Below are 24500 nucleotides of genomic sequence, written 5' to 3'. Positions count from 1 at the left end.
GGAAGACTGCGAAGATCTGCAAAGGGACCTAACGACGCTAGAATGGGCCAAAAAATGGCAAATGAACTTTAACGTAGGGAAATGCAAGGTCATGCATGTAGGGAAAAAGAACCTGATGTTCAGCTACAGAATGGGAGGATCACTGCTAGGGGTAAGTAACCTTGAAAGAGACCTGGGAGTGATGGTAGACACATCTTTGAAAGCGTCGGCACAGTGCGCCACTGCCTCAAGAAAAGCAAACAAAATGTTGGGTATCATTAAGAAGGGTATCACGACCAGGACAAAGGAGGTCATCCTGCCACTGTATCGTGCAATGGTGCGACCGCATCTGGAGTACTGTGTCCAGTACTGGTCGCCGTACCTCAAGAAGGACATGGCGGTACTTGAGGGAGTCCAGAGAAGAGCAACTACGCTGATAAGGGGTATGGAAAACCTCTCATATACTGACAGACTGAAAAAGCTGGGGCTGTTCTCCCTGGAAAAGCAGAGACTTAGAGAAGACATGTTAGAAACCTTCAAGATCCTGAAGGGTATAGAAAAAGTAGACAGGGACAGATTTTTTAGATTATGTGGAACCACAAGTACAAGGGGGCACTCGGAGAAATTAAAAGGGGACAGGTTTAAAACAAATGCCAGAAAGTTCTTTTTCACCCAGAGGGTGGTGGATACATGGAACGCGCTTCCGGAGGCTGTGATAGGCCGGAGCACGTTACAAGGCTTCAAAGAAGGTTTGGATAGGTTCCTAGAGGATAAAGGAATTGAGGGGTACAGATAGGAGTAGCGGTTATAGGGATAGTCTGGGACCATTGCTCAGGCAATGGGCCTGATGGGCCGCCGCGGGAGCGGACCGTTGGGCGAGATGGACCTCTGGTCTGCCTCAGCGGAGGCAACTTCTTATGTTCTTATGTTTTTCTAAGGCCCTCGACAAACTCTTGTGAATGAGGCCATTTTAATGTTTTCCATCTTAACAACTACTCACTCTTGACACCAGTACTGTACTCCTACCATCCCCATATTATCTGATGCTACTGGACCAATCTTCAGCTTTCCTCCTTTATAACAGGTAACAGGAGTGCAGCCACATGCTACCACCTTCTTTCAGCCTACATGTAATCCTATATGAAGTTATAGCACAACACACTGTATGTAAACCCTATATTGTAAGACTGTGAAACTGTAACCTGTTCTGAGCTCTTTGGGGAGGATGGGATATAAATCTAAATAAATAAGTTCCAATAAGTAAGCCTTTATTTCCTTCCAGCCAGTGCATGCTTACACAAGCAAGGCGTCAAAGGCCTTGTGCTAAGGCAAGACTACTGCAAGGGTATTAGGAATGGAGGAGAAGCCTAATGGTTAGTGAAGTGTGCTAAAAACCTGGGGAACTGGGTTCCATTCTCACTGCAGCGCCTTGTCACCCTTCACTTAACCCTCCAGTAAGGGACAGAGAAAGTACCTGCATATAATGTATGTAAACCACAGTTCATAGTCAGTGGCGCGCAATCAGGAGCTGCTTTGACATGCAGCTCTTGATTGGATAAGGCCCGACTTTGTGCAGGAAGAGGCGGTCGGAGCAAACCTCGAGTGATTTCCTGCACTCGCGGCGCTCTGGCTGCTCTCCTGCTACCCTCTTCAGCCTCCCCTATGAAACACCGTATTCATGGTTTTTCGAGATTCACGGTGATTCCTGGAACGGAACCCCCACAAACCTCGGGGGAGCACTGTATTCAGAAATTTTAATGCTAATATTTGAATTAGTACAAATAGGGACCAGTAAAAAATATCCATGTGGGATAGTAAACATTGCCCATTTTCTAATAAACTAAACCTTAAGTTTATATATTGCATCCTCTCTATAAAGATAGAGCTCGGCACAGTTTACGGGCAATTAAAAAGCTTGGGCGATAATAGGGAAAACCTGAGGTACCACACAAAATGACCTCCAACCCTAAGAAAAAAAACTTTTTCCAAACATAATATCTACAATTAATCAAACAATCTTCAAACCAATTAAGAACTGAACCTCCAATGGCCAGCTCACTTAGTTTAGTTATTAGTAATGAATGGTCGACTGAATCAAAGGTAGCGGATATATCAAACTGAAGTAAAATGGCCTGCTGACCAGACTCAGCAACTGCCTTACATTTGATGACAAAGTTAATAAAAAGCAATTCTGTGTTGTGTTTGGCATGAAAGCGATATGAGAAGGATGTAAATAAGAAAATCTATTTATAAAATTCAACACTATGGGTGGGTCGAAACTTGAGGAACTTTATCAATACCATCTCAGAACATGCAGTCTCCATCTCTGGATTACATAAAGCTTTGAGTGGAATGGGAGTGGACATGAGAGTTGCAGAGATTAAAAATTGATGGGAAATTGACTTGGGGAGTAGTTTGGACACAGGGATATTCCAAAAACAATTTAAGGAGATACCATACCTTGTTACCAATGAATGCTAAGATTCTTTTAAGGACCTATTTTACTCAGGTATAAATGCATAAAGTGGGGTGAATCACATCTCCACTTTGTACCAAATGTCAGAGGGATGATAACACTTCCACCAGCCCCCTTGTGAAAGCCCCAGTAAAAGAGCAAGGCATCTGATACTAGTCTGACCTGAGCAATGGTGTGTTGGTAAATGTTTAACAGGCTCTTTCTTCCCCCCACCAAAAAAAAAAAACAAAAACCTGGCGCACTCAGAGCGCTGCTGCCCTTCCATTACCGTGTTCAGAAGGAAATCCTGGAAACCAGCCACTGCTGCCACCTCTCTGCCTGCATCCTTGCTGGCACTGTGACGTGCCTCATTTCGCAATAATATGCACACTTCTGGGTGACATATGCATCTGTCAGAAGAGGAAGGTGTATGGGGCAGGTGGAGAGTGCAGTTGAAAGTGACAAGAACGCCACCTACAGGCCTCTGACAAGTATTCAGAATCACAGTATCTAGCAAGGCCCCTGGCCAAGTTTAACAACTAGCTCAGAAAATTCTTTAAAAAACTTAAGAGCTGGTTCCAGCACACCATTGGACCTGAGTCTAGAACCATACCAAGGGACTTTGTTGTTGAAATCAGTGGCAAAGAGGTCCACCGAGGGAGTCCCCTACACTTGGAAGATCTCATAAGCCATGCTCATATTCAGAGACCACTCATGTGGTTACATAATGCTACTCAACCTGTCTGCCAGACCGTTGTTTTATCCTAGCACACTGCCACATCCGAACTGCTTCCTGACACAAGGGGTAGGAGCTTGTACAACCTGTTTATGTATTACATTGTAACCCGATTGTCCATTTGAATTAGAATAATTTGATTCATTAGCTGATCTCTGAAAGCCTTTAAAGCATTCCATATTGCCCAGGAGATTGATGTGTAAAGCGTCTTTCTGGAAGGACCAAGTCTCCCAAGTGTGAAGCCCATCTACATGAGCCAACATACCAGGTTAGATGTATCCATTGTCAAAGTTTGAGGGGGGGAGGTAGAATTTGGAATGGTAGTCCAGGATCAAATTGCTCACCAGTAGAGCAATTGTTTGAGCTGCTGTGTGACCTCAATGACATCTGCTAGATTTCCAGTGGCCTGGCACCACTGACAAACCAGGATCCATTAGGCTCTTCTGAAATGAAGATGTGCCAAGGGTGTGACATGCACTGTTGAGGTTGTCTAGCCTAGCCTGCGGGCTGCTGCGGAACCTAAATCAGTGATCACCATCAGAGCAGTTGTGAGTTTCTGGGGGAGAAGGCTTGAATACACACTGTACCTAGCAGGGCTCTTATGTATTCCAATTGTCAAAAGATTGGAGATGGGACTTTGGGTAATGGATCACAAACCCTAGCAGCTCCATCACCTGAATAATTCTCTTTATTGATGCTTGAGCATCCACCTGTAATGTGCTTTTGATCAGCCAATTCACTCCCAGTCTCCATAGCAATGCTGCAACTAATTAGAAACATAGAAACATGATGGCAGATAAAGGCCAAATGGCCTATCCAGACAAGAGGCCAAACAGCAGGACATAGTACTGGAAGTGGTGCTTCCCTAATAGAAATCCGAGAAGTTATCTGGATGTGGATATATGCATCCTTCATGTCTAGAAAGCATAGTCAGTCATTTTTCTGAATATGGGGAGAAGAGTGTCCCAGGAAACCATATTGAATTTCTCTTTGACCAAAAATTTAGGATGGGGTGAAATACCCCCGTTTTCTTGGTTACGAGGAAGCACCTGGAATAGAAACTCTGCCCTGGTGGAACATGCTCAACTGCTTGGGCCTGTAGAAGGGCAGAGTTCCTTTGCTAGTACTCATTCATGCCGAGCACTGAAGAGAGACACTTATGGTAGACAATTTGGAGGGGTTTATCGCTAACTGAGAGCGCATCTTATCCAAGCTATTTGGAGAACCTACCAATTGAAGATTACACGGGGCCACCTTTCTTGGTATAAATTCAGTTTTCCCCCTACTGGCAGGTCATACAGAACGTTTACTTTGATGGTGGTTATGCTCTCCTGGAGCCAGTGAAAAGCTCGCCCCCGCTTTTATCTAGAGAGCAGGCTGTGACTTCTATAGATGTAGCTGGCAGGCCTGAGGATGCTAGGCCTAGAACTGCTGCTGGGGATGGATAGAAGTAGTAAACCTACACGTTTGAGAGTGGTAGGAACTTCTCAACACCAGGCAGAGAACCTCCTAGTAGTGGAGGATGCAGAACAGAGTCGAGCTCCTTTTGGGAAGATGACACGGTATATAAATCCAAGGATTAGATTAGATTAGATCAGTGACCTTCTCCACCTTGTCCTGAAAAAGACTGTCTCCTCAGCAAAGTTCACCACGTTCAAGGTCAGAGACACAAGTTCAAGGTCAGAGACACAGACATAAGTGTCTGCACATTTCCACATCTGAAAATGAGAGTCTGGACACAATATAAGAAGTATCATATGTGCCCCTGGCCTAATATTTTCAACATTCTTTTTGTCTTTTGGCCAACTGGCAAAGTTCAGCAGCCTGCTCCTGTAGGAAAGTGTCTGCAAAATCTAGCACACTACAGACCAAAGACTGCAAGAAAATGCTTGTATAGAGCAGGTAGTCCTGGATGCAGGAGACTAGCATCAAGGCTCAAAAAACCTTCCTCCCAGAAGTGGGGACACTAAGGTATAAGACCTGGAACTCCTAGCCCTATCGAGATCAGATTCAACCACAGAGCAGTGGTATGGCAACTGAGCCTTCTCGATCCAATACATGGAAACTATCTTCTTCAGTACAAACTTGCAGAGAGGTCTCCCAGTTTTCATTTGTACATGCCAGAGAATCTTATGTAGAAGAACTGCCATAGCGTCTCTAGCTGAAAAATCAAAATTGAAAGCCTGAAATAATTCGGCCCGAGGTTCATTCTTTTTTCCCCAACTTAAAGGGAATGGCATCTACCATTTCCTTGACAAATTGGGTGAAGTAGATGCTCAAGTGGAGACTCTCTTTTTTCATCAGGTGGAGAAGGCTCTAAGAAATTGCTATGACCCCTCCTCCGAGAGGTAGTCTAGCTCGTCCTCAGACTCCCATGGCCACTCTGTGTCAGATTCAATAAACAGTCCTGATAAGACTTTTGAGGCCACATCTGTCTCAGCTGACTGGAAGGACATCTAGGCCCTGGAGTAGGCACCAAAGTGCCTGCTCAAGCCTTGATTTCAAAGGAGCTTCCTTTCCTGATGATGAACAGTGTCTTTCACAGGAAGGTGCTGACACCAATACCTCTCGAGGCAAAGGGGTCTTCATAGGTGTTTCACGGATCTTAAGGTCAGAATGGTTGAATGCTGCAGCTGGCATAAACACCCTTGATGCCTGAGAACTTTGGAGCTGTAGCAAGTCTGCTAACTCCTCCCTCAGCATGGCCCAGAACCAGGCATAGGCAAGGCTGGAGTTGGTGTTGGTGTGGAGACAGCCCGCTGAGTTGTCGGTGCCATATCAGAAGTAATAGCCTAGTAATAGGTGGTTGAGAAATTTATTAAATAAATAAATAAATATCAGAAGAAGAGTCCTGACTGCACTTGAGCTGCAGCAACAGCACCAGAATTACAGAGAGGGAGCAGTCCTCTCAGCGCCAATGTTTCTTAGGTGCCAGAGCTCCAAATACCATGCATAGAAGGGGACCAATAAGAACATAAGAAATGCCTGCACTGGATCAGACCTGAGGTCCATCTAGTCTGGCGAACCGCACACGCGGAGGCTCAGCCAGGCAGCCAGCCAGGCTGATGCTTTTTGGCCTTTGCCCAATGCCCTACATTGGTGTCCCTCGGTATCAATGGATATTGAATCCACTCATGCTCTTGGTGTCAGATCTGATGCAGATTGGTCCCAGGGCTTGCTAATGGTGACAAACGCTGAGGGATGTGGAGATAGAGAATGACATGGGGACAAAATTTGCCCCTGTCCCCATGGTTAACCGCAGGCAATTATCTCCATGTCATTCTTTAAGGAGAAAGGGAAAAATCAGAGTATGAATGGGCACAGCCACTAACCCTCAAAAGCCTTCCATTGAAGAATGTTGGTGTAGAAGGACTGAAGTTGAGATAGACACTAAAAAGAATGACATGGGATGGTTTCTCGCGGTTATCAACGGGGATGAGGACAAATTCTGTCTCCGTGTCACTGGAGACTTCCTCAATGTCTGTGCACCCACAGCATCAGATGATGCCCTGGCAGCTTCCAATGCTGATGGACCAGACTTTGAGAAACCAAAAAGTTCCCTCAGGTGAACTTGACATGCTTTCTGTGTTCTTTTCTGTATTTTTAAATAGAGAACACAATTAGATGGGTCTTGATCAGGCTCCAAACAACCTATATACCAATTGCATGGGTCAGTGGCTAGATATCACCCAATTACTCTGGGCACATTTTTTGAGTCTTTTGAGCATGTCAAAAAGAATAGCATCTAAATCAAAAGACTCAATGCTGAGGACAAAAAGGGGCTTACCTCAAATTGAGTTGGTGCTCCAGCCTAAGAGGGTTTTTGGGAGCTATGAAAAAATTTAAAAAACCTAAAAGTGCCGAAAATTCTAAAAAAAAAAAAAAAAAAGTACGGGGTGGGGTGGGGGGAGTGGGGGGGGAAGAAAAAATAAATTCTATGAAAAACTGAGGAAAATATAGGAAAAGTACCTGTATGAGAAGGTACAAAATCGCAGGGAAATAGGTGTCAAGGAGAAGACCAATAGAACACAACCTCCTTAGCTCTGCAGAAGAAAAAAGACTAAGGGTCCTGTACATGTGCCAGTGTTGTGAGGCCAAAAGTCACGAGGAGACTTGCAGCGGCGCTTCTGTGAGCTGTTTTAGTTGTTTTGTGGCTTTTTTTTCAGGTTTCCAGGCACAGAGGGGAGCCGGGGACGCTGAGGAGAGGAGGACTGGGGAGGCAGGCAGATCGGGGTCGCGGCGAGAGTTAGCTCCGCCCACCCCGCGCGTCACAGGTTGAATCGGCCCGGGCTCCACTAGAAGAGGAAGGGAGCCGGGACACAAGGAGACTTGCAGCGGCGCTTCTGTGAGCTGTTTTAGTTGTTTTGTGGCTTTTTTTTCAGGTTTCCAGGCACAGAGGGGAGCCGGGGACGCTGAGGAGAGGAGGACTGGGGAGGCAGGCAGATCGGGGTCGCGGCGAGAGTTAGCTCCGCCCACCCCGCGCGTCACAGGTTGAATCGGCCCGGGCTCCACTAGAAGAGGAAGGGAGCCAACGGCGCCCAGCCGTTCGGCGCGCGGCGAAGGCGAGCGGTAAAGGCGCTCGCCTTAGCGAGAGCGCCTTCGCGAAGGAGCCTTGAGAAGGAGCCCAGGCAGCACAGCAGCAAACCTAACTTTAACCCAAATAAAAAAAAAAAAATAAATAAATAAAATTATATTTTTTTCTCTCCACTTTCTTCCTTCTCTACCCTTTCGGCTTCTCATTCTTCTCTCTCTCTTTCTCTCTCTACCCTTGCAGCTTCTCACTCTTCTCTCTCTCTCTACTCTTTCAGCTAGCTGCACGCCAAAAGCCACTCTCAACCACCGAGGGACCGTAGGAGCAAGGAGAAAGAAATGGAGGCTACAGGAACCCAGCAGAGCTACCCAGTTTACTGCGTTGAGTGCCATATGTATGACTACCTCCCCTCCGGGAGGCGGGCATACATATGCGGTCGGTGTCAGGAACTGGAAAGCCTGAGGATGGAGGTCGGCAGACTGAGGGTCAAGGTCCAGGAACTGGAGGGACTGGAGGGACTGCGCAACATAGAGGAGACGAGCTGGTCAACCAAGGACACAGATGGAGCAGGCCTCATTGTGGACCAGGTGAGGGACCTTGAGAGATTCATCGAGGAGGCCTATAGGAAGGCGGAAGGACAGGACCAGAGACTGCACAGACGGATGTCGGCAGAAGAGACCCAGGTTCCACAATGCGACACCGGGGAAGGACCTAGCGGAGGAACCACACAAGAAGAGGAGACCGTGACTCACCGAGACCCCGAGGGTGAGACACCTCACTACACCGAGGACACGGACCTGAGACAGAGGAGGTTGCTGAGGAAAGGGAAGTCTGCTATTGTGGTGGGAGACTCGATCTTGAGAGAGGTAGATAGTCACGTAGCTGGAGGAAGGGAGGATCGGCTAGTGACTTGTCTCCCAGGGGCCAAGACACGTGACGTCACTGATAGGATCGAGAGGATCCTGGACGGAGCAGAGACAGAGGAGACTGCGGTGATAATCCACGTCGGAACAAATGATGTGAGCCGGAGAAACTTCAGCATGGCCACGCTGACTGACCAGTTCAGGGTCCTGGGATGAAAACTGAAGCGGAGTAGCCAGAGGATAGCATTCTCGGAGATCCTGCCTGTGCCGAGAGCAGATGCAAAAAGGCAGGCAGACCTCCAGGCTGTGAATGCATGGTTGAGGAGATGGTGCCAGGAGGAGGGCTTCCACTTTGTAAGGAACTGGACGTCCTTCTGGGGAAAGAGTAAGCTCTACCAGCGGGACGGCCTGCACCTGAGCACAGAGGGAACTAGACTACTGGCTACCAATGTGAGGAAGGAGATCGAGAGGGCTTTAAACTGATGAGAGGGGGAAAGCCGACAGCTGATCTGATGTTGACGCTTCGGACAACAGTATCCAGAACAGATGCTGAAAGGGCTGACTGCACGGAGGAAGTAGAGAGACCAGTGGATCTCAGGATCAGACAGCGAGGGAAACAACAGGTAAAGGGAGCTTGCTGGATGGAGACTAATGGGCATGGAGACACAGGGGGACTGGGTGGCAAGAGGACGGAAGCTGAGGGCATTTTGGGGGCTGCACAAGGCGAGGGGGATCAAACAGAGGCCGGGGCCCAGGAGGGGGCAAGAAAACCCAGAGGAAAAGCGGGGAAGTGGGGTGGCAGAAATGTGGGGAAGCTGAAAGCTATGAGGGTAAAGGCAAAGGGCAAAACAGAAGTACAGGGAACAGGAGAGGCGGCCCAGGTGAATGCAGAGGTGAATGCAGAGGTGGAGGAAAAACGACGGGACCTGCGGTGCTTATACGCAAATGCAAGAAGCCTCATGACCAAGATGGATGAACTAGAGGTCGTGGCCAAGGGGGAAGACCTGGATATAATTGGAATTACAGAAACATGGTGGACAGAGGAGAATCAATGGGATGTGGCGCTGCCGGGGTACAAGCTCTACAGGAGAGACAGGACCCACAAGAAGGGGGGAGGCATAGCACTATATATAAAGGACTCTACCTACTCGGTCGGGATGGATATGGCAACGAAGGCAGAGGGGCTGGAATCGCTATGGGTCAAATTGCCGGGAAACAAGGGTGCAGACATAAAACTGGGGCTGTACTATCGCCCACCTGGCACGCCAGAAGGACTCGGACACGACCTGGAAGCGGAACTGAGACAGGAGTGCAGGACTGTAAGTGTAACAGTGATGGGGGACTTCAACTACCCGGGGATAGACTGGAGTACAGGTCACTCCAACTGCACTAGGGAAACAGGATTTGTAGAAGCTGTGAGGGACTGCTTCATGGAGCAACTGGTCAGGGAACCGACGCGGGGGAATGCTACCCTTGACCTCATCTTGAACGGATTAGGGGGGCCTGCAAGAGGGGTAGAAGTGGGAGGACCACTAGGCAACAGCGACCACAATGCGATCAGATTCACATTAGAAAGGGGGACACCCATAGTAAGGAGAACCGCAACAACTGCGCTCAACTTCAAGAAGGGGAACTATGTTGCTATGAGGGAAATGGTGGGGAGGAAGCTCAGAAACATCTTTAGGATGGAGACTGTGGAAAGCGCCTGGACCCTATTCAGGGACACCCTGCAGGAAGCACAAAAAACGTACGTCCCCAGTTTCAGGAAAGGCTGCAAAAACAAGCGGTCAAAGGACCCGATTTGGATCTCAGCAGAAGTAAAGAAGGCAATAAATGACAAAAAAGTATCCTTCCGGAGATGGAAAAAGGATCCAACGGAGGAAAATCACCAGGCGCACAGGAAATGCCAAAAAGAATGCCACCGAGAGGTTAGAAAAGCAAAAGGGAAATACGAAGAGGGGCTGGCCAGGGAAGCAAGAAACTTCAAGGCATTCTTCAGTTACGTAAAGGGGAAACGACCAGCGAGAGAGGAGGTGGGGCCGTTGGACGATGGAGATAGGAAGGGAGTGATTAAGGAGAATAAAGAGGTAGCTGAGAGGTTGAACACGTTCTTCTCGTCAGTTTTTACGAGAGAAGACACATCTAATATACCGGACTCAGAGGAGCTCATGCGTGGGGAACAGGCTGAAAAATTGGAGCACATAGAGGTAAGTAAGGAAGATGTCCTCAAACAGATAGACAGGTTAAAATGCGGCAAATCACCGGGTCCGGACGGGATCCACCCAAGGGTTCTGAAGGAACTAAGACAAGAAATAGCGGGCACAATCCAACATGTTTGTAACCTATCCTTGAAAACTGGAGAGGTACCAGAGGACTGGAAATTGGCGAATGTCACACCTATCTTCAAGAAGGGATCGAGGGGTGACCCCGGGAACTACAGGCCGGTGAGCCTGACTTCAATTATAGGGAAGATGGTGGAAGCTATGATAAAGGACGGCATCTGCGAGCACATTGAGAGAAATGGCCTACTGAGAACAAGCCAGCACGGATTCTGTAAGGGAAGGTCGTGCCTAACGAACCTTCTGTACTTCTTTGAGGGAATAAGCAGTCGGGTGGACAATGGAGAACCCATCGACATCATTTACCTCGATTTTCAAAAGGCTTTTGATAAGGTACCACATGAAAGGCTGCTTAGGAAACTGTGGAACCACGGGGTGGGAGGGGATGTGCACAGATGGATCGAGCACTGGTTGTCGGGTAGACTGCAGAGGGTCGGAGTAAAGGGCCAATATTCTGACTGGCGGGGAGTCACGAGCGGTGTGCCACAAGGATCGGTGCTGGGGCCGTTACTCTTCAACATATTTATCAATGACCTGGAAAAGGAGGCAAAGTGCGAGGTTATAAAATTTGCAGACGATACCAAACTGTGCGGCAAAGTTAGCTCCAGGGAGGAGTGTGAGGACCTGCAAAGGGACATAGACAAGCTGGAAGACTGGGCAAACAAATGGCAAATGCGCTTTAATGTGGAAAAATGCAAGGTTATGCATATAGGGAAAAAGAACCCGTTGTTCAACTACAAATTGGGGGGGGCATTGTTGGGAGAAAGCAATCTTGAGAGAGACTTGGGTGTGCTGGTGGATGCATCACTGAAGCCATCTGCACAGTGCGCAGCGGCCTCAAAAAAAGCCAACAGGATGCTGGGCATCATAAAGAGGGGCATAACTACAAGGACGCGGGAAGTCATCATGCCACTGTATCGAGCGATGGTGCGTCCGCATCTGGAATACTGCGTTCAATATTGGTCGCCGTACCTCAAGAAAGACATGGAGGTACTTGAGAGAGTCCAAAGGAGAGCAACAAAACTGGTAAGAGGGCTGGAACACTACCCATATGCTGAGAGGTTGGATAGGCTGGGGCTCTTCTCTCTGGAAAAAAGGCGGCTCAGGGGTGATATGATAGAGACCTTCAAAATCATGAGGGGCATAGAGAGGGTGGATAGGGACAGATTCTTCAGGCTGAAGGGGACAACAGGTACGAGGGGGCATTCGGAGAAACTGAAAGGAGATAGGTTCAAAACGAATGCAAGGAAGTTTTTTTTCACCCAGAGGGTCGTGGACACTTGGAATGCGCTACCGGAGGAAGTGATCAAGCAGAGTACGGTACAGGGATTCAAACAGAGACTGGATGGATTCCTGAGGGATAAGGGGATCGTGGGATACTGAGAAAGCTAACCAGAAAATAAATGCAGAAACCCAACCAGGTCGTGCAGGCAAGACCGGAGGGCTAGGACTTTGATAGGAAGATAGGACTCAATTAGGAAACCAAGGAGGCATGGGGGCCCCTTCTGGTGATTTAGACAGGTCGTGAACTGTTTGGGCCGCCGCGGGAGCGGACTGCTGGGCAGGATGGACCTATGGTCTGACCCGGCGGAGGCACTGCTTATGTTCTTATGTACCTCTATATTAGGTCTGGTGGAATAGAAAAACTTGCCAGCATTTCTATCTTCAGCATATGTCTGAAATGATGCAGTGATGCTAGTGGGAAAGCTCCTGGACAGTGGCCTGAGAGCTGTTCTTTTCCTGCTGATACAGGTCCAATTCAGGAGGCTTCTTAGAGGTGATAATCAGTTGCCTGGTTGATTCTCCCTTCTCCTCCAGGGAAAATGGCTCCTTAGGCCTATGTCAGCAACCCCTTCATCAGCACCAGCAGCAAGAGCAAGCTAACCACATTGCTTCCTCCCCATCCTACATGTGGCTGCCCTGCACACTAAGACAAATCCTATACTGTCCTTAGCTTTCTAAAATCCTTCTGCAAATATTAAGATTTCAAAAATGTACCTTCACAAAAGTATCTCCAATAATTTTTCTTTTCTCTTCTGGATTTGTAGTCATATTTAAAGTCTTGCTAATTCTTTTCCGCGGCGTTCTGTCTTCCTCTGAGATTGGCAGAGTGGTTGTTCCATTGTAGAAAGAATGAGCTGCATTTACCACTGCAGAACAAATTTACTATTAGTCATTAATATGATGTGTGAACTTTAAAAATGCTGCTTTTTTTTCTTTTTTTTAATTGCCAGTCCACTAAGTCATATTAAATGAAATCCCTTCTTTTCAACAGAATTCCATAGGCATAGGTTGATTTGCACAGGGTCACACAAATAGTGCTAAAGGTTAGTTACTTAAATAAATTGTCTATGCAACTGCATTTAACAAAAGTTAGAACAATAGGGATTTATTTCCATCAGGATGCAATATTATTTTTATCACCAACAGACCAATGTTAGCCAGTGCACTGCATTACCTTTGACTTGAATGCCTAGTTTTTTGAGGGCTTCCTCCACAGACTGACTCTCTCTCTTTCGCATGAAGCCATTATCTATGTGCACCGCTATCACCTGGTCTTGATTTAGTGCTTTGTTCAGTAGGGCTGTACACACTGTGGAGTCTACACCACCACTTAGTAAGACCTGAGGAAAAATAAACAAACAAACAAACAGAAGGTACAGGATGCAACACAGAATAAATATCCTACCCCAAATCAAAAGGTGCTCTTTACAAAAGGCTCAGTGGTATAAAATGGTGATGTATATTTAAAACAACCAGTATGAATGGTAGCCATAGTACATACATACAGAGTATCTTAAACATGTACATGATTTATTTTATCCTTAACACAGATATAGGGGTCCTTTTATCAAGCTGCGGTAGGGGTTTAACGCACGTTAAACCGCCTGCCGCGCTAGCCGCTAACACCTGCATTGAGCAGGAGTTAGTTTTTTAGCCGGCTGCAGGAGTTAGCGTGTGATGGAATGTCCGACGCGCTAACCCCGCTAGTGCAGCTTGATAAAAGGACCCCATAGTGAAAAACCAATAATATCAATAATTAACTCCTTCACATGGGTAGTGCTAGGTGCATAAAATGCAACAGCACAGGTTGGAAAAAAAAAAAATCAGAGGAGGCGAAAGCCCCTCCCACCTCACCCCACAATGGCGGTTCAAGGTGTTTGGGGTGATAACCTCATTGGCATTAAAAAAAAACCTTCCCTGTTGTCTGAAAAAGCCCTGCGGTGGTACAATAAACAGCTTAATGATGAAAAGATAGATGAAAAAAATCAACTTATCTGATGAAGACAATCGGCACACCAAAGGTGGCCAGCGTTTCATATTTCTGCTGCCTCAGGGTGTGACACAACCGATCGAAATCTTTAAAGTGGAATGCGGTCAATGTGTCTCCCTGCACTCAAAAGATGCCAAATGAGGTTGTCACCCCTAACACCTTGAACCACCATTGTGGGGTGGGAGGGGCTAGGTTCTGAGGCTTCCTCTTCCTCTGATTTTTTGTTTCAGCCTGTGCTGTTGCATATCATGTACCTAGCACTACCCATGTGAAAGAGTTTATTATTGACATGATTTATTTTATAACATTCAAGACTACAAGAATACAATTAGGAATGAATTAAAGAGTTTTGTTCACTGCTCCACATAACATAGTCTATACTTTCAATGTAAAAGAACAAATTATAGAAATATTAAAAAAAAAAAAAAACTTATGATACCTAGGAAAAGTCCACCACATGTCATAGCAAACCTAAATTACTCCATTAAAAAAAAAAAGGCCTTAACAAGGCCTATAAGTTAAATAAAGCCCACCTATGTCCAAATCACAGTAATTGAGCTGAATGAAGAATTTTGTTTCTGTGAAATCGAATCTAATCTCGGATATTTTTAGCCCACTATTCCCTGAACTGGGTTAAGGCAGAAAACACAAAAGAAGCTAGTAAACAAAACTGGGAAATTAGAGTACATTAATCCAGGCCAGTTTCAGGACAGTAGCACAATCTGTCCTAATACCACACCTGGATTATTGCAACTCATTATATGGTGGCATTACAGAAAAAGAACGCAAGAGACTACAACTGCTACAAAAACACTGCCACCAGTCTAATTCTCAGAAAGAATCGGTACAATAGGGCAAGTCCGCTATTAGAACAACTGCACTGGCTGCCAATGATAAAGCGAATCCAATTCAAGATAGCCTGCATGGTTCATAAAGCAATCTATGGAGAAAACTCGGATGGGTTAACCTCTGATATTAAAATCCCATACTCCTTCTTCAATTCACATGTATCACAACGTTTCAAACAATCCTTCCTATCAGCTCAACAAGTTGAGCAGAAGAAGATGGTCGAGGCGACCTTTGAATACCAAGGACCTCTAATCTGGAACAAACTGCCAGCATACCTAAGACAACTCACTACGTATTTTGACTTCCGGAAAAAACTTAACATATTTTCCATTTCTCCCATCCTCATCTCTTCTCCCAAAAAAACATTTATGTAACTTCAGTTTATGTACTTATAACTTCAAGAACTTGATCTAACTCTTATATTAAACTGCATAGATTCCTTGTAGAGATTTGCAGTATGTAAGACACTATGGGCCTCTTCTATTAAACTATGCTAGCAGTTTTTAGCGCAGAGAGCCGCGGTGAATGGCCCGCGCTGCTCCCAACGCTCATAGGAACTCTATGAGCGTCGGGAGCAGCGTGGGCCATTCAGCGCAGCTCTCTGCGCTAAAAACTGCTAGCGCAGTTTAATAGAAGAGGCCCTATATTAACATAACATCATACTTATAAACCGTGTAACTGTAAGCTCAACGCGGTTAACAAAAGATTAATAATAAAATGACATATATTGTATTGTATATTTATGGAATAACAATGTTACTTACAAAAGCAAAAATAAGAAGGTTGCTGTTTGTTATTCAAAGGCAATCTGTCCTAAATATAAGCAGCCTGCTATATAAAAGAACTTACTAATAATCGCTTTAAACATATAACCTTGACATATGGGAACTTTTTAAAGATGGCAATCCAAAGAACAAGATGTACAAGTTGAAACTGGCAATTCAATTAAATAGGTTAAATATTCTGAAGATTGGCCATGCAAAATTTTAAAAGACTGTACAAGCCAACTTAAATTGGATATGAGCCTGGGCTGGCAACCAGTGAAGTTGTAACAACAAAGGAAAACTATCATATATTTTTATTTATTTATTCAATTTTCTATACCGTTCTCCCAGGAGAGCTCAGAACGGTTTACATGAATTTATTCAGGTACTCAAGCATTTTTCCCTGTCTGTCCCGGTGGGCTCAGAATCTATCTAGTGTACCTGGGGCAATTGGGGGATTAAGTGACTTGCCCAGGGTCACAAAGTGTAGTGAAAATCATTCTTGCTGCAGTATTTTGTACTTTTGAATAGGAAGCCTAAAAATGCTGAACATGAAGCTGCTGAAGAACTCAGGGGTAAGGTATTCAAAGGCTATAAGAAACTTTCAATAAGGGCAGTTCTATAAGAGATGCCTAAAGTTAGGCACCAATAAATATGCAAGTATTTATAGAATAATACCTTTTGTGCATGCAACTGGTGCCAATAAAGCAATGTTACTTACCGTAACAGTTGTTATCCAGGGACAGCAGGCAGCTATTCTCACTAGTGGGTGATGTCATCCGACAGAGCCCCGATACGGACATCTTGAAAGCATGTCTTGCTTGAAGAAACTTAGAAGTTTCGAGATGCCCGCACCGCGCATGCGCCAGTGCCTTCCCGCCCGATGTACCGGGCGTGTCTCCTCAGTTCAGGTAGCTAGCCTGAGAAGCCAACCCAGGGGAGGTGGGTGGGACGTGAGAATAGCTGCCTGCTGTCCCTGGATAACAACTGTTACGGTAAGTAACATTGCTTTATCCCAGGACAAGCAGGCAGGTATTCTCACTAGTGGGTGACCTCCAAGCTAACCCCAATGGGATGGTGGGAAAGTTGGCAACTTAAGAGAACAAATTTTGTAATACAGTTTGGCCAAACTGTCCATCCCGTCTGGAGAAAGTATCCAGACAATAATGAGAGGTGAAGGTATGAACCGAGGACCAAGTGGCAGCCTTACAAATCTCCTCAATCGGTGTCGATCTGAGGAAGGCTACAGAGGCTGCCATTGCTCTGACCTTGTGGGCTGTGACCTTACAGGGAAGGGATAATCCAGCCTGGGCATAGCAGGAAGAGATACAAGCCGCCATCCAGTTAGAGATGGTGCGCTTCGATACAGGTCGTCCCAACTTGTTTGGATCAAAGGAGACGAAAAGTTGAGGTGCAGTTCTGTGTGGCTTTGTGCGATCCAAGTAGAAAGCCAGAGCACGTTTACAGTCCAGAGTGTGCAAAGCAGATTCCCCAGGATGAGAATGAGGCTTTGGAAAAAACAATGGAAGCACGATGGATTGGTTGATGTGAAATTCAGAGACCACTTTAGGTAAGAATTTTGGATGAGTACGGAGAACCACCTTGTCATGATGGAATACAGTGAAGGGTGGATCTGCCACTAGGGCCTGAAGCTCACTGACTCGGCGAGCTGACGTGAGGGCCACCAGGAAAACCACCTTCCAGGTGAGGTACTTAAGAGGAGCCGATTTGAGAGGTTCAAACGGAGGCTTCATAAGATGAGACAGGACCACATTGAGATCCCAAACCACAGGAGGAGGTTTGATAGGAGGATTGACATGAAAAAGTCCTTTCATAAATTTGGAAACCACAGGATGAGCAGACAAAGGTTTCCCCTGTAGAGGCTGATGGAAAGCCGCAATAGCACTCAGGTGGACTCGTATAGAGGTAGACTTGAGACCAGACTGGGACAGGTGTAGAAGATAGTCCAAAACAGACGATAGAGAAGCTTTCTGAGGTTCTGTAGCATTGGAAATACACCAGGTCGAGAATCTCGTCCATTTTTGGGAATAGCATTGTCGAGTAGCAGGCTTCCTGGAAGCCTCCAAGACCTCCCTCACAGCTTGAGAGAACTGGTGAGGGGTTATGTTGAAAGGAACCAAGCTGTCAGGTGGAGAGACTGCAGGTTGGGATGAAGCAGTGAACCTTGATGTTGAGTAAGCAGTGAAGGAAACACTGGAAGAAGTATTGGCTCCCTGCTGCTGAGTTGAAGTAGAAGGGAGAACCAAGGTTGTCTGGGCCACCGAGGAGCAATCAGGATCATGGTGGCATGGTCTGATCTTAACTTGACCAGAGTCTTCTGAATGAGAGGAAAGGGAGGAAACGCATAAAGGAAGCGATTCCCCCACTCCAGTAGAAAAGCGTCTGCCTCGAGGCGGAGAGGAGTGTAGATCCTGGAGCAAAACTGAGGCAGTTTGAAGTTGTGGGGCGCTGCAAAGAGGTCTATCTGAGGCGTTCCCCACTGAGCGAAGATCTGATGAAGGGGTTTGGAATGGAGCGTCCATTCGTGAGGTTGGAGAAGACGACTCAATTTGTCTGCCAAGACGTTGTCCTTCCCCTGAATGTAGACAGCTCTGAGGAAGGAGTTGTGGCGAATCGCCCAATCCCAGACTCGAAGAGCTTCCTGACAAAGAGGGGCCGAGCCCGTGCCCCCTTGTTTGTTGACATAATACATGGCGACCTGATTGTCTGTGCGAATAAGGACCACCATGTCGTGAAGCAGATGCTGAAAGGCTTGGAGAGCCTTGAAGATGGCTCTGAGCTCCAGAAGATTGATTTGATGGAGTCGTTCCGCACTGGTCCAGAACCCCTGAGTGCGAAGACCATCCAGATGGGCCCCCCATGCATAGTTCGATGAGTCGGTCGTGAGAACCTTCTGGTGGGGAGGAGAGTGAAACAGCAAACCTCTGGATAGATTCGAAGAGGTCATCCACCAGAGAAGAGACTGCCGTAGAGCAGGAGTGACGATAATGTGACGGGACAACGGGTCGGACACCTGAGTCCACTGAGATGCCAGGGTCCATTGAGGAATCCTGAGATGTAGTCTGGCAAAAGGCGTCACATGAACTGTAGATGCCATGTGGCCCAAGAGGACCATCATGTGTCTCGCCGAGATGGACTGGCGAGAAAACACCGACTGGCAGAGTAGAAGGAGAGCATCCATGCGTTGAGGAGGAAGGAATGCTCGAAGTTGAATGGTATCCAGAACAGCCCCGATAAAGGGGAGACACTGGGTGGGCTGAAGATGTGATTTGGGGAAGTTGATCTCGAAGCCCAGACTCTGCAGTAAAGAAATTGTAGTCAAGGTCGCCGAAATGACCTCTGGAGCCGAAGGTGCCTTGATGAGCCAGTCGTCGAGGTATGGAAACACCTGGAGACCCATGTTCCGGAGTGCAGCGGCCACCACCACCAGACACTTCGTGAAGACTCTGGGAGACGAGGAAAGGCCGAATGGAAGCACTCGATACTGCAGATGTAGATGTCCCACCCGGAATTTGAGAAACTTGCGGGAGGCCGGATGTATCGGGATGTGAGTGTAGGCCTCCTTGAGATCCAGAGAGCATAACCAATCGTTCTGCTCGAGTAGGGGGTAAAGAGAAGCAAGGGTCAGCATGCGGAACCGCTCCTTGACCAAAAACTTGTTGAGGACTCGAAGGTCCAAAATGGGACGCAGATCGCCCGTCTTCTTCGGAACCAAGAAATACCGGGAGTAGAACCCCCGGTTTTGCTGATCTACTGGCACCGGCTCGACGGCTCGAAGCCGAAGCAGAGCCTGCGCCTCTTGTAGAAGAAGAGCGGTCTGCATCGAGTTGGAAGGATACTCTCTTGGAGGGTGGTCCGGGGGGACCCGTTGGAAATGAAGAGAGTATCCCTCTCTTACGATGGTAAGGACCCAAAGGTCCGAGGTGATCGACTCCCATTGATGATAAAAATGGTGGAGTCGACCCCCGATGGGAAAAACAAGGGAAGACAGAACGTCGGTTATGCTCCCTGGAAGAGAGTCAAAAGGGCTGAGTGGCCTTGGGTGCAGCCGGCATCTGAGGCTTCTGCTGAGACTTCTGTGGAGGCTGCCTCTTCGCAGGCTGTCTCGCTAGGGGAGCCTGTCTTGGTTGATAACGCCTCTGGTAGATTTGAGGCGGTCTAGATGGACGAGACTGTTGAGGCTTAGGCTTAGGACGCAGAATGGATTGAAAAGATTTCTCGTGGTCCGAAAGCTTCTTAGTGACAGTCTCGATCGACTCATCGAATAGATCCGCTCCCGCACAAGGCACATTAGCCAATCTGTCTTGGAGGTTCGGATCCATATCAATAGTGCGAAGCCAGGCCAGGCGACGCATGGCGACTGAGCAGGCCGCAGCACGTGCCGAGAGCTCGAAGGCATCGTAGGAGGATTGCATCAGCTGCAGCCGCAACTGGGACAGGGTTGCCACCACCTCCTCAAACTGGAAACGAGCTTCAGCATCGATGAAAGGGACGAACTTGCGGAGGACCGGCAAGAAGAAATCCAAATAGGAAGAGAAGAAAAAATTGTAATTGAGCACTCGAGTCGCCATCATCGAATTTTGGTAAACTCGTCTGCCAAACTTGTCCATCGTTCTCCCCTCCCTGCCCGGAGGCACAGAAGCGTAGACCTGGGAAGGGTGAGAACGCTTGAGAGAAGACTCGACCAGAAGAGACTGATGAGAAAGTTGAGCTCCCTCAAACCCCTTGTGGTGAACGATGCGGTATCGAGCATCCAGCTTACTGGGAACCGCAGGGATAGAATACGGCGTCTCAAAACAGCGCATGAAAGTCTGGTCCAGCAATTTATGCAAAGGAAGCCGAAGAGTCTCCGCCGGAGGGTGAGGCAAATGCATCGTATCCAAATACTCTTTAGAATATTTAGATCCAGTATCCAAAGTCACATCTAAGTCATCCGCCATCTGTCGGAGAAAAGATGAGAAAGACAATTGGTCCGCCAAGGCCGGCCGCCGAGACGGACTAGACGAAGTGGAAGCCTCCGGGTCTAGGGAGAGCTGAGACCGGCATGGAGAATAAGAGGTAGATGGTTCCTCATACTCTGGTCCCTCCGGTTGGGAAACATCGGACGATGAGTATCCCAAACGTTGCATCTTTTTCTGTGGGGACACTTCCGAATGACGTGAGGAGTGTCGAGATGAATGACGAGAACGATGCCCCTCCCGGTGCCGGGATGGGGAGCGAGAACTTCTGTGCATCGCACGATCCCCCGAAGCCTCTAAGGAATGGATGGGGCTCGAAGCGGTGGATCGCAGAGGTGGCAAGGACGCGGACTCACGCAGCGCCACCCAAGTCTGGTATGGAGTGCGGAAGAACTCTTCCTGCGATGCAGTATGCCCAGGACTCCGAATATCAGGGACCGTCCCAGCGCCCTGATGCCGTGGAGGAGTAATGGGCTCTAAAGGTGGCATATCAGGAAGGGAAGCCCTCCTGGAGGCATCCGCCGCCCTCCGCCGATCCCCCTCGTCGAGCAGCGAGATCGAACGGCGAGGGGGAGGGGGAGGGGGCGGACCGCCCTCAGGGACCGGTGCTCGGACTTCACCCTGAATGTTGGCGATAAGCCGGGGTCCCATAGTTTGCATAAGCTCGACAAACTGAGCTTCCAGCAGGGATCGAAGCGAAGCCGATATGGAGGGATCCGCACCGAAAGGGGGTCCTCCTGCACGGTCTTCGCGCTCCTTCGCGGCCAAGTGCTTCTGCTTAGTAGCTTTGGGCACCTTGATGACCACGGGAGGGACAGTGGAAGGCGGTACCTGAACCGAAGAGACAGAGGCAGGCGCCGCAGCGGAACTGGAAGCCGCAGCCGGTGTAAACGATGCTGGCTTCACGATGCTGGATGCGGAAGTCGTCGATGCAGGTTTCGAGCGGACCGGCGAAACCTCAGCAGATGTAGAAGCAGATAGATCCTTGGCAGTCTCCATCTTGAACATCGACTCCCAAAGTAAGCAACGCCGCTTGAACGAGCGCGCAGTTAGCGTGGAACAAGGCCTGCACGATTTCGGAACGTGGTCCGGACCAAGACACTGGAGGCAGCGTCGATGCGGGTCCGTCAACGAAATCGCACGCTGGCACTTGCTGCACTTTTTAAAACCGGTGATTGGCCGTGACATAGGCCGGAAAATCGACGCTGCAATGTCGAAAGAGGTAGGCCGCAGCCACGAGGCCGGGCCGGCCGAACTGCCGGAAGAAATAATTTTGAACTTTTTTTTTTTTTTTTTTTAAATAAAGTAAAGTAAAGTGAATTTTCAAAGAAATAAACCAAAACGCGGGTAAAGAAGGCAAAGAAAAACTGAAATTCAGTCAGCGCAGATTGAAGATAACTTCTCAGCTCCGCGGAAAGAAAAGAACTGAGGAGACACGCCCGGTACATCGGGCGGGAAGGCACTGGCGCATGCGCGGTGCGGGCATCTCAAAACTTCTAAGTTTCTTCAAGCAAGACATGCTTTCAAGATGTCCGTATCGGGGCTCTGTCGGATGACATCACCCACTAGTGAGAATACCTGCCTGCTTGTCCTGGGATAATTGGCAGTTACGTACTTAAGCACTATGTTATTCTTTAAAATGTGTGTTTACATCCCTTAGTGTACAACTAGAGAATGACATGGGGATAGTTTCCTGCAGTAAACCATGGTAAATCTGCAGGGATAATTTTTTTTTTAAATCTGCAGGAATGGGAAAATTGCTATCGGTTTACAGCAGGAATGTGAGCAAGGCCTTTTACCGCTCCGTGGGAGTGGTAAAAAAAAACCTTGCTTCTGCTGTAAAAAAAAAAAAATTGTGCCTGGATCAGACTTGGCATCTTCTTCCAAGCTCCCCAGGTGCCTATGTTACCTGAAGGAGCTAGCCACTCCACAATGAAGAATCTTCAGGGGCCTGCTCCAAGCCCTTCCTCCTGCCATGTCCCTCCTTGATGTAATCAGAAGTTACATCAAAGAGGGACTCGGAATAAGGAAGGCCTTGGAGCAGGCCCCTGAAGATTCTTCATTGTGACATGGCTGGCTCCTTCAGGTAAAATAGGCGCCTGGGGAGCTGGGGAGGAAAAGCTAACCCACGGTGGGGGATGCCACTTCTGCTGTACCTACAGGAGGGGGCTGCTATAATCACAGGGGTGGGAGGATTCTGCTGCTATTACCTGTGTGTGTGTGTGGGGGGGGGGGGGTGCTGGCTGACTGCATGGTTCCAGAGCTGAAAGGACACCTGGGGTGGGGTGGGGAAGTGTTGTTTGGCTAGCTTGGGAACTGGAGCTGAAGTGAAGGGCAGTGCTGGATATAGTCAGGGGGCTGGGGGGAGGAGAGGTGCTGGACCCAAGTGGGGGGGGTCTGGTGCTAAAGGGAAGAGATAGAGATGCTGGATCAATGGGGGGGAGCTGGTGTGGAGGGAAGGGAGAGAAGTGTTCAATCCGTGGGAGGAGTGCTGAGGGAAGGAGAGAGGCGCTGGACCTGCAAGAGGTGGCGAGAGAAGGGAAGGGAAAGATGCTGAACCAATGGAATAAAGTAAAAGGGAGTGAAATATTTAACACAGCGGAGGAAGAGAGAGAAGGAAGGAGGAAAGAGGATGAGAGACGCATTGGTGTAAGGGAATAAGAGAGGGGAGAAGCTTGACACAGGAAGAAATACGAAAAGAGAAGAGATGGTGGGTGTGGATGGAAAAATAGGGACAGGAACACAAAAGGGAATGCTACCTGGGGGTGGTATTTAGACAGTCAGTGGGGCAATGCCAACATGGGAGGGTATATGGACACAAAGGGAAGATGGCTAGACATGAGTGATAATAGGAACGCAGAAGAGAGATGCTGGACTTAAGGGGGGCATAGGGAGACAGAAGAGTGACACTGGACACGGGGGAGGGGATAGGGACACAAATGATGAAGGCTGAGAGATGGGCATAGGGAAATACTAAAAAGGGAAGTATAGGAGACAGAGAAGGGAGATGCTGAATATGAGGAAAAAGCATACACAGAGATGGAAGATGGATGGCGAGTTAGTTAAGACAGAAGGAAACAGAAACCAGAGACTGATACCAATATAATTTGAAGAATAAAATGACCAGACAACAAAAGGTAGAAAATAATTGTATTTTCTATTTTGTGATTAGAATATATCAGATTTGAAAAGTGTATCCTGCCAGAGCTGGTGTTAGACATAACTGGATACCACAAAGGCCACTACCAGGTTATGCTTCTTTAGCTTCTAGCTGGCTTAGGGCTAGAATAGGAAGAGGGGAGATGGTGGGCATGTGAGCAGGGGCAGTTGCTCTATTTGCACTCCCGTAACACTATTCCTGCCATACATGGCTGAAGTATTTTGTTCTTGAATAATGGCTATGTTAGTTGTGTTATTCCAACCTTAATATCCGTCCATATACTGCAATGATTTAATGGTAAGAAATGGGACTAGATACCAAAATTTTTTCCATAGAGTAATAGTTGATTAAATGCAAAAGCCACAGTCCCACCACTCCACCGCTGTTAGGATTCTGAGCTGCGGGAAGAAATTACTTTCATCATTGGCTCTTGTGCATTTACCAATAGTCCAATACTAATATCTCTTGTTTTTTATATATATTTAAATATTCATTTTCTATTTTTCTTCAGCTATTTTATCATATACAGTGGTGCCTCGCATAACGGACGCCTCGCACAGCGAACGCTGCG

At 47.6% G+C, this 24500-nt stretch overlaps 1 protein-coding gene across 1 annotated transcript in view; it reads right to left on the bottom strand.

The window, feature by feature from the left end:
* GMPS (guanine monophosphate synthase) overlaps positions 1-24500 on the bottom strand; it is a 96690-nt gene that overhangs the window by 38699 nt on the left and 33491 nt on the right. The window contains 2 exon segments of the mRNA XM_033958614.1: positions 12902-13053; positions 13362-13527. Of these exon segments, the coding sequence (XP_033814505.1) occupies positions 12902-13053; positions 13362-13527 (318 nt within the window).

Source organism: Geotrypetes seraphini, chromosome 9 (assembly GCF_902459505.1).
Source record: "Geotrypetes seraphini chromosome 9, aGeoSer1.1, whole genome shotgun sequence".
NCBI lineage: Eukaryota > Metazoa > Chordata > Amphibia > Gymnophiona > Dermophiidae > Geotrypetes > Geotrypetes seraphini.
The sequence above is the reverse complement of the archived record's forward strand: the minus strand, read 5'-3'. Positions and strand labels throughout refer to the sequence as shown.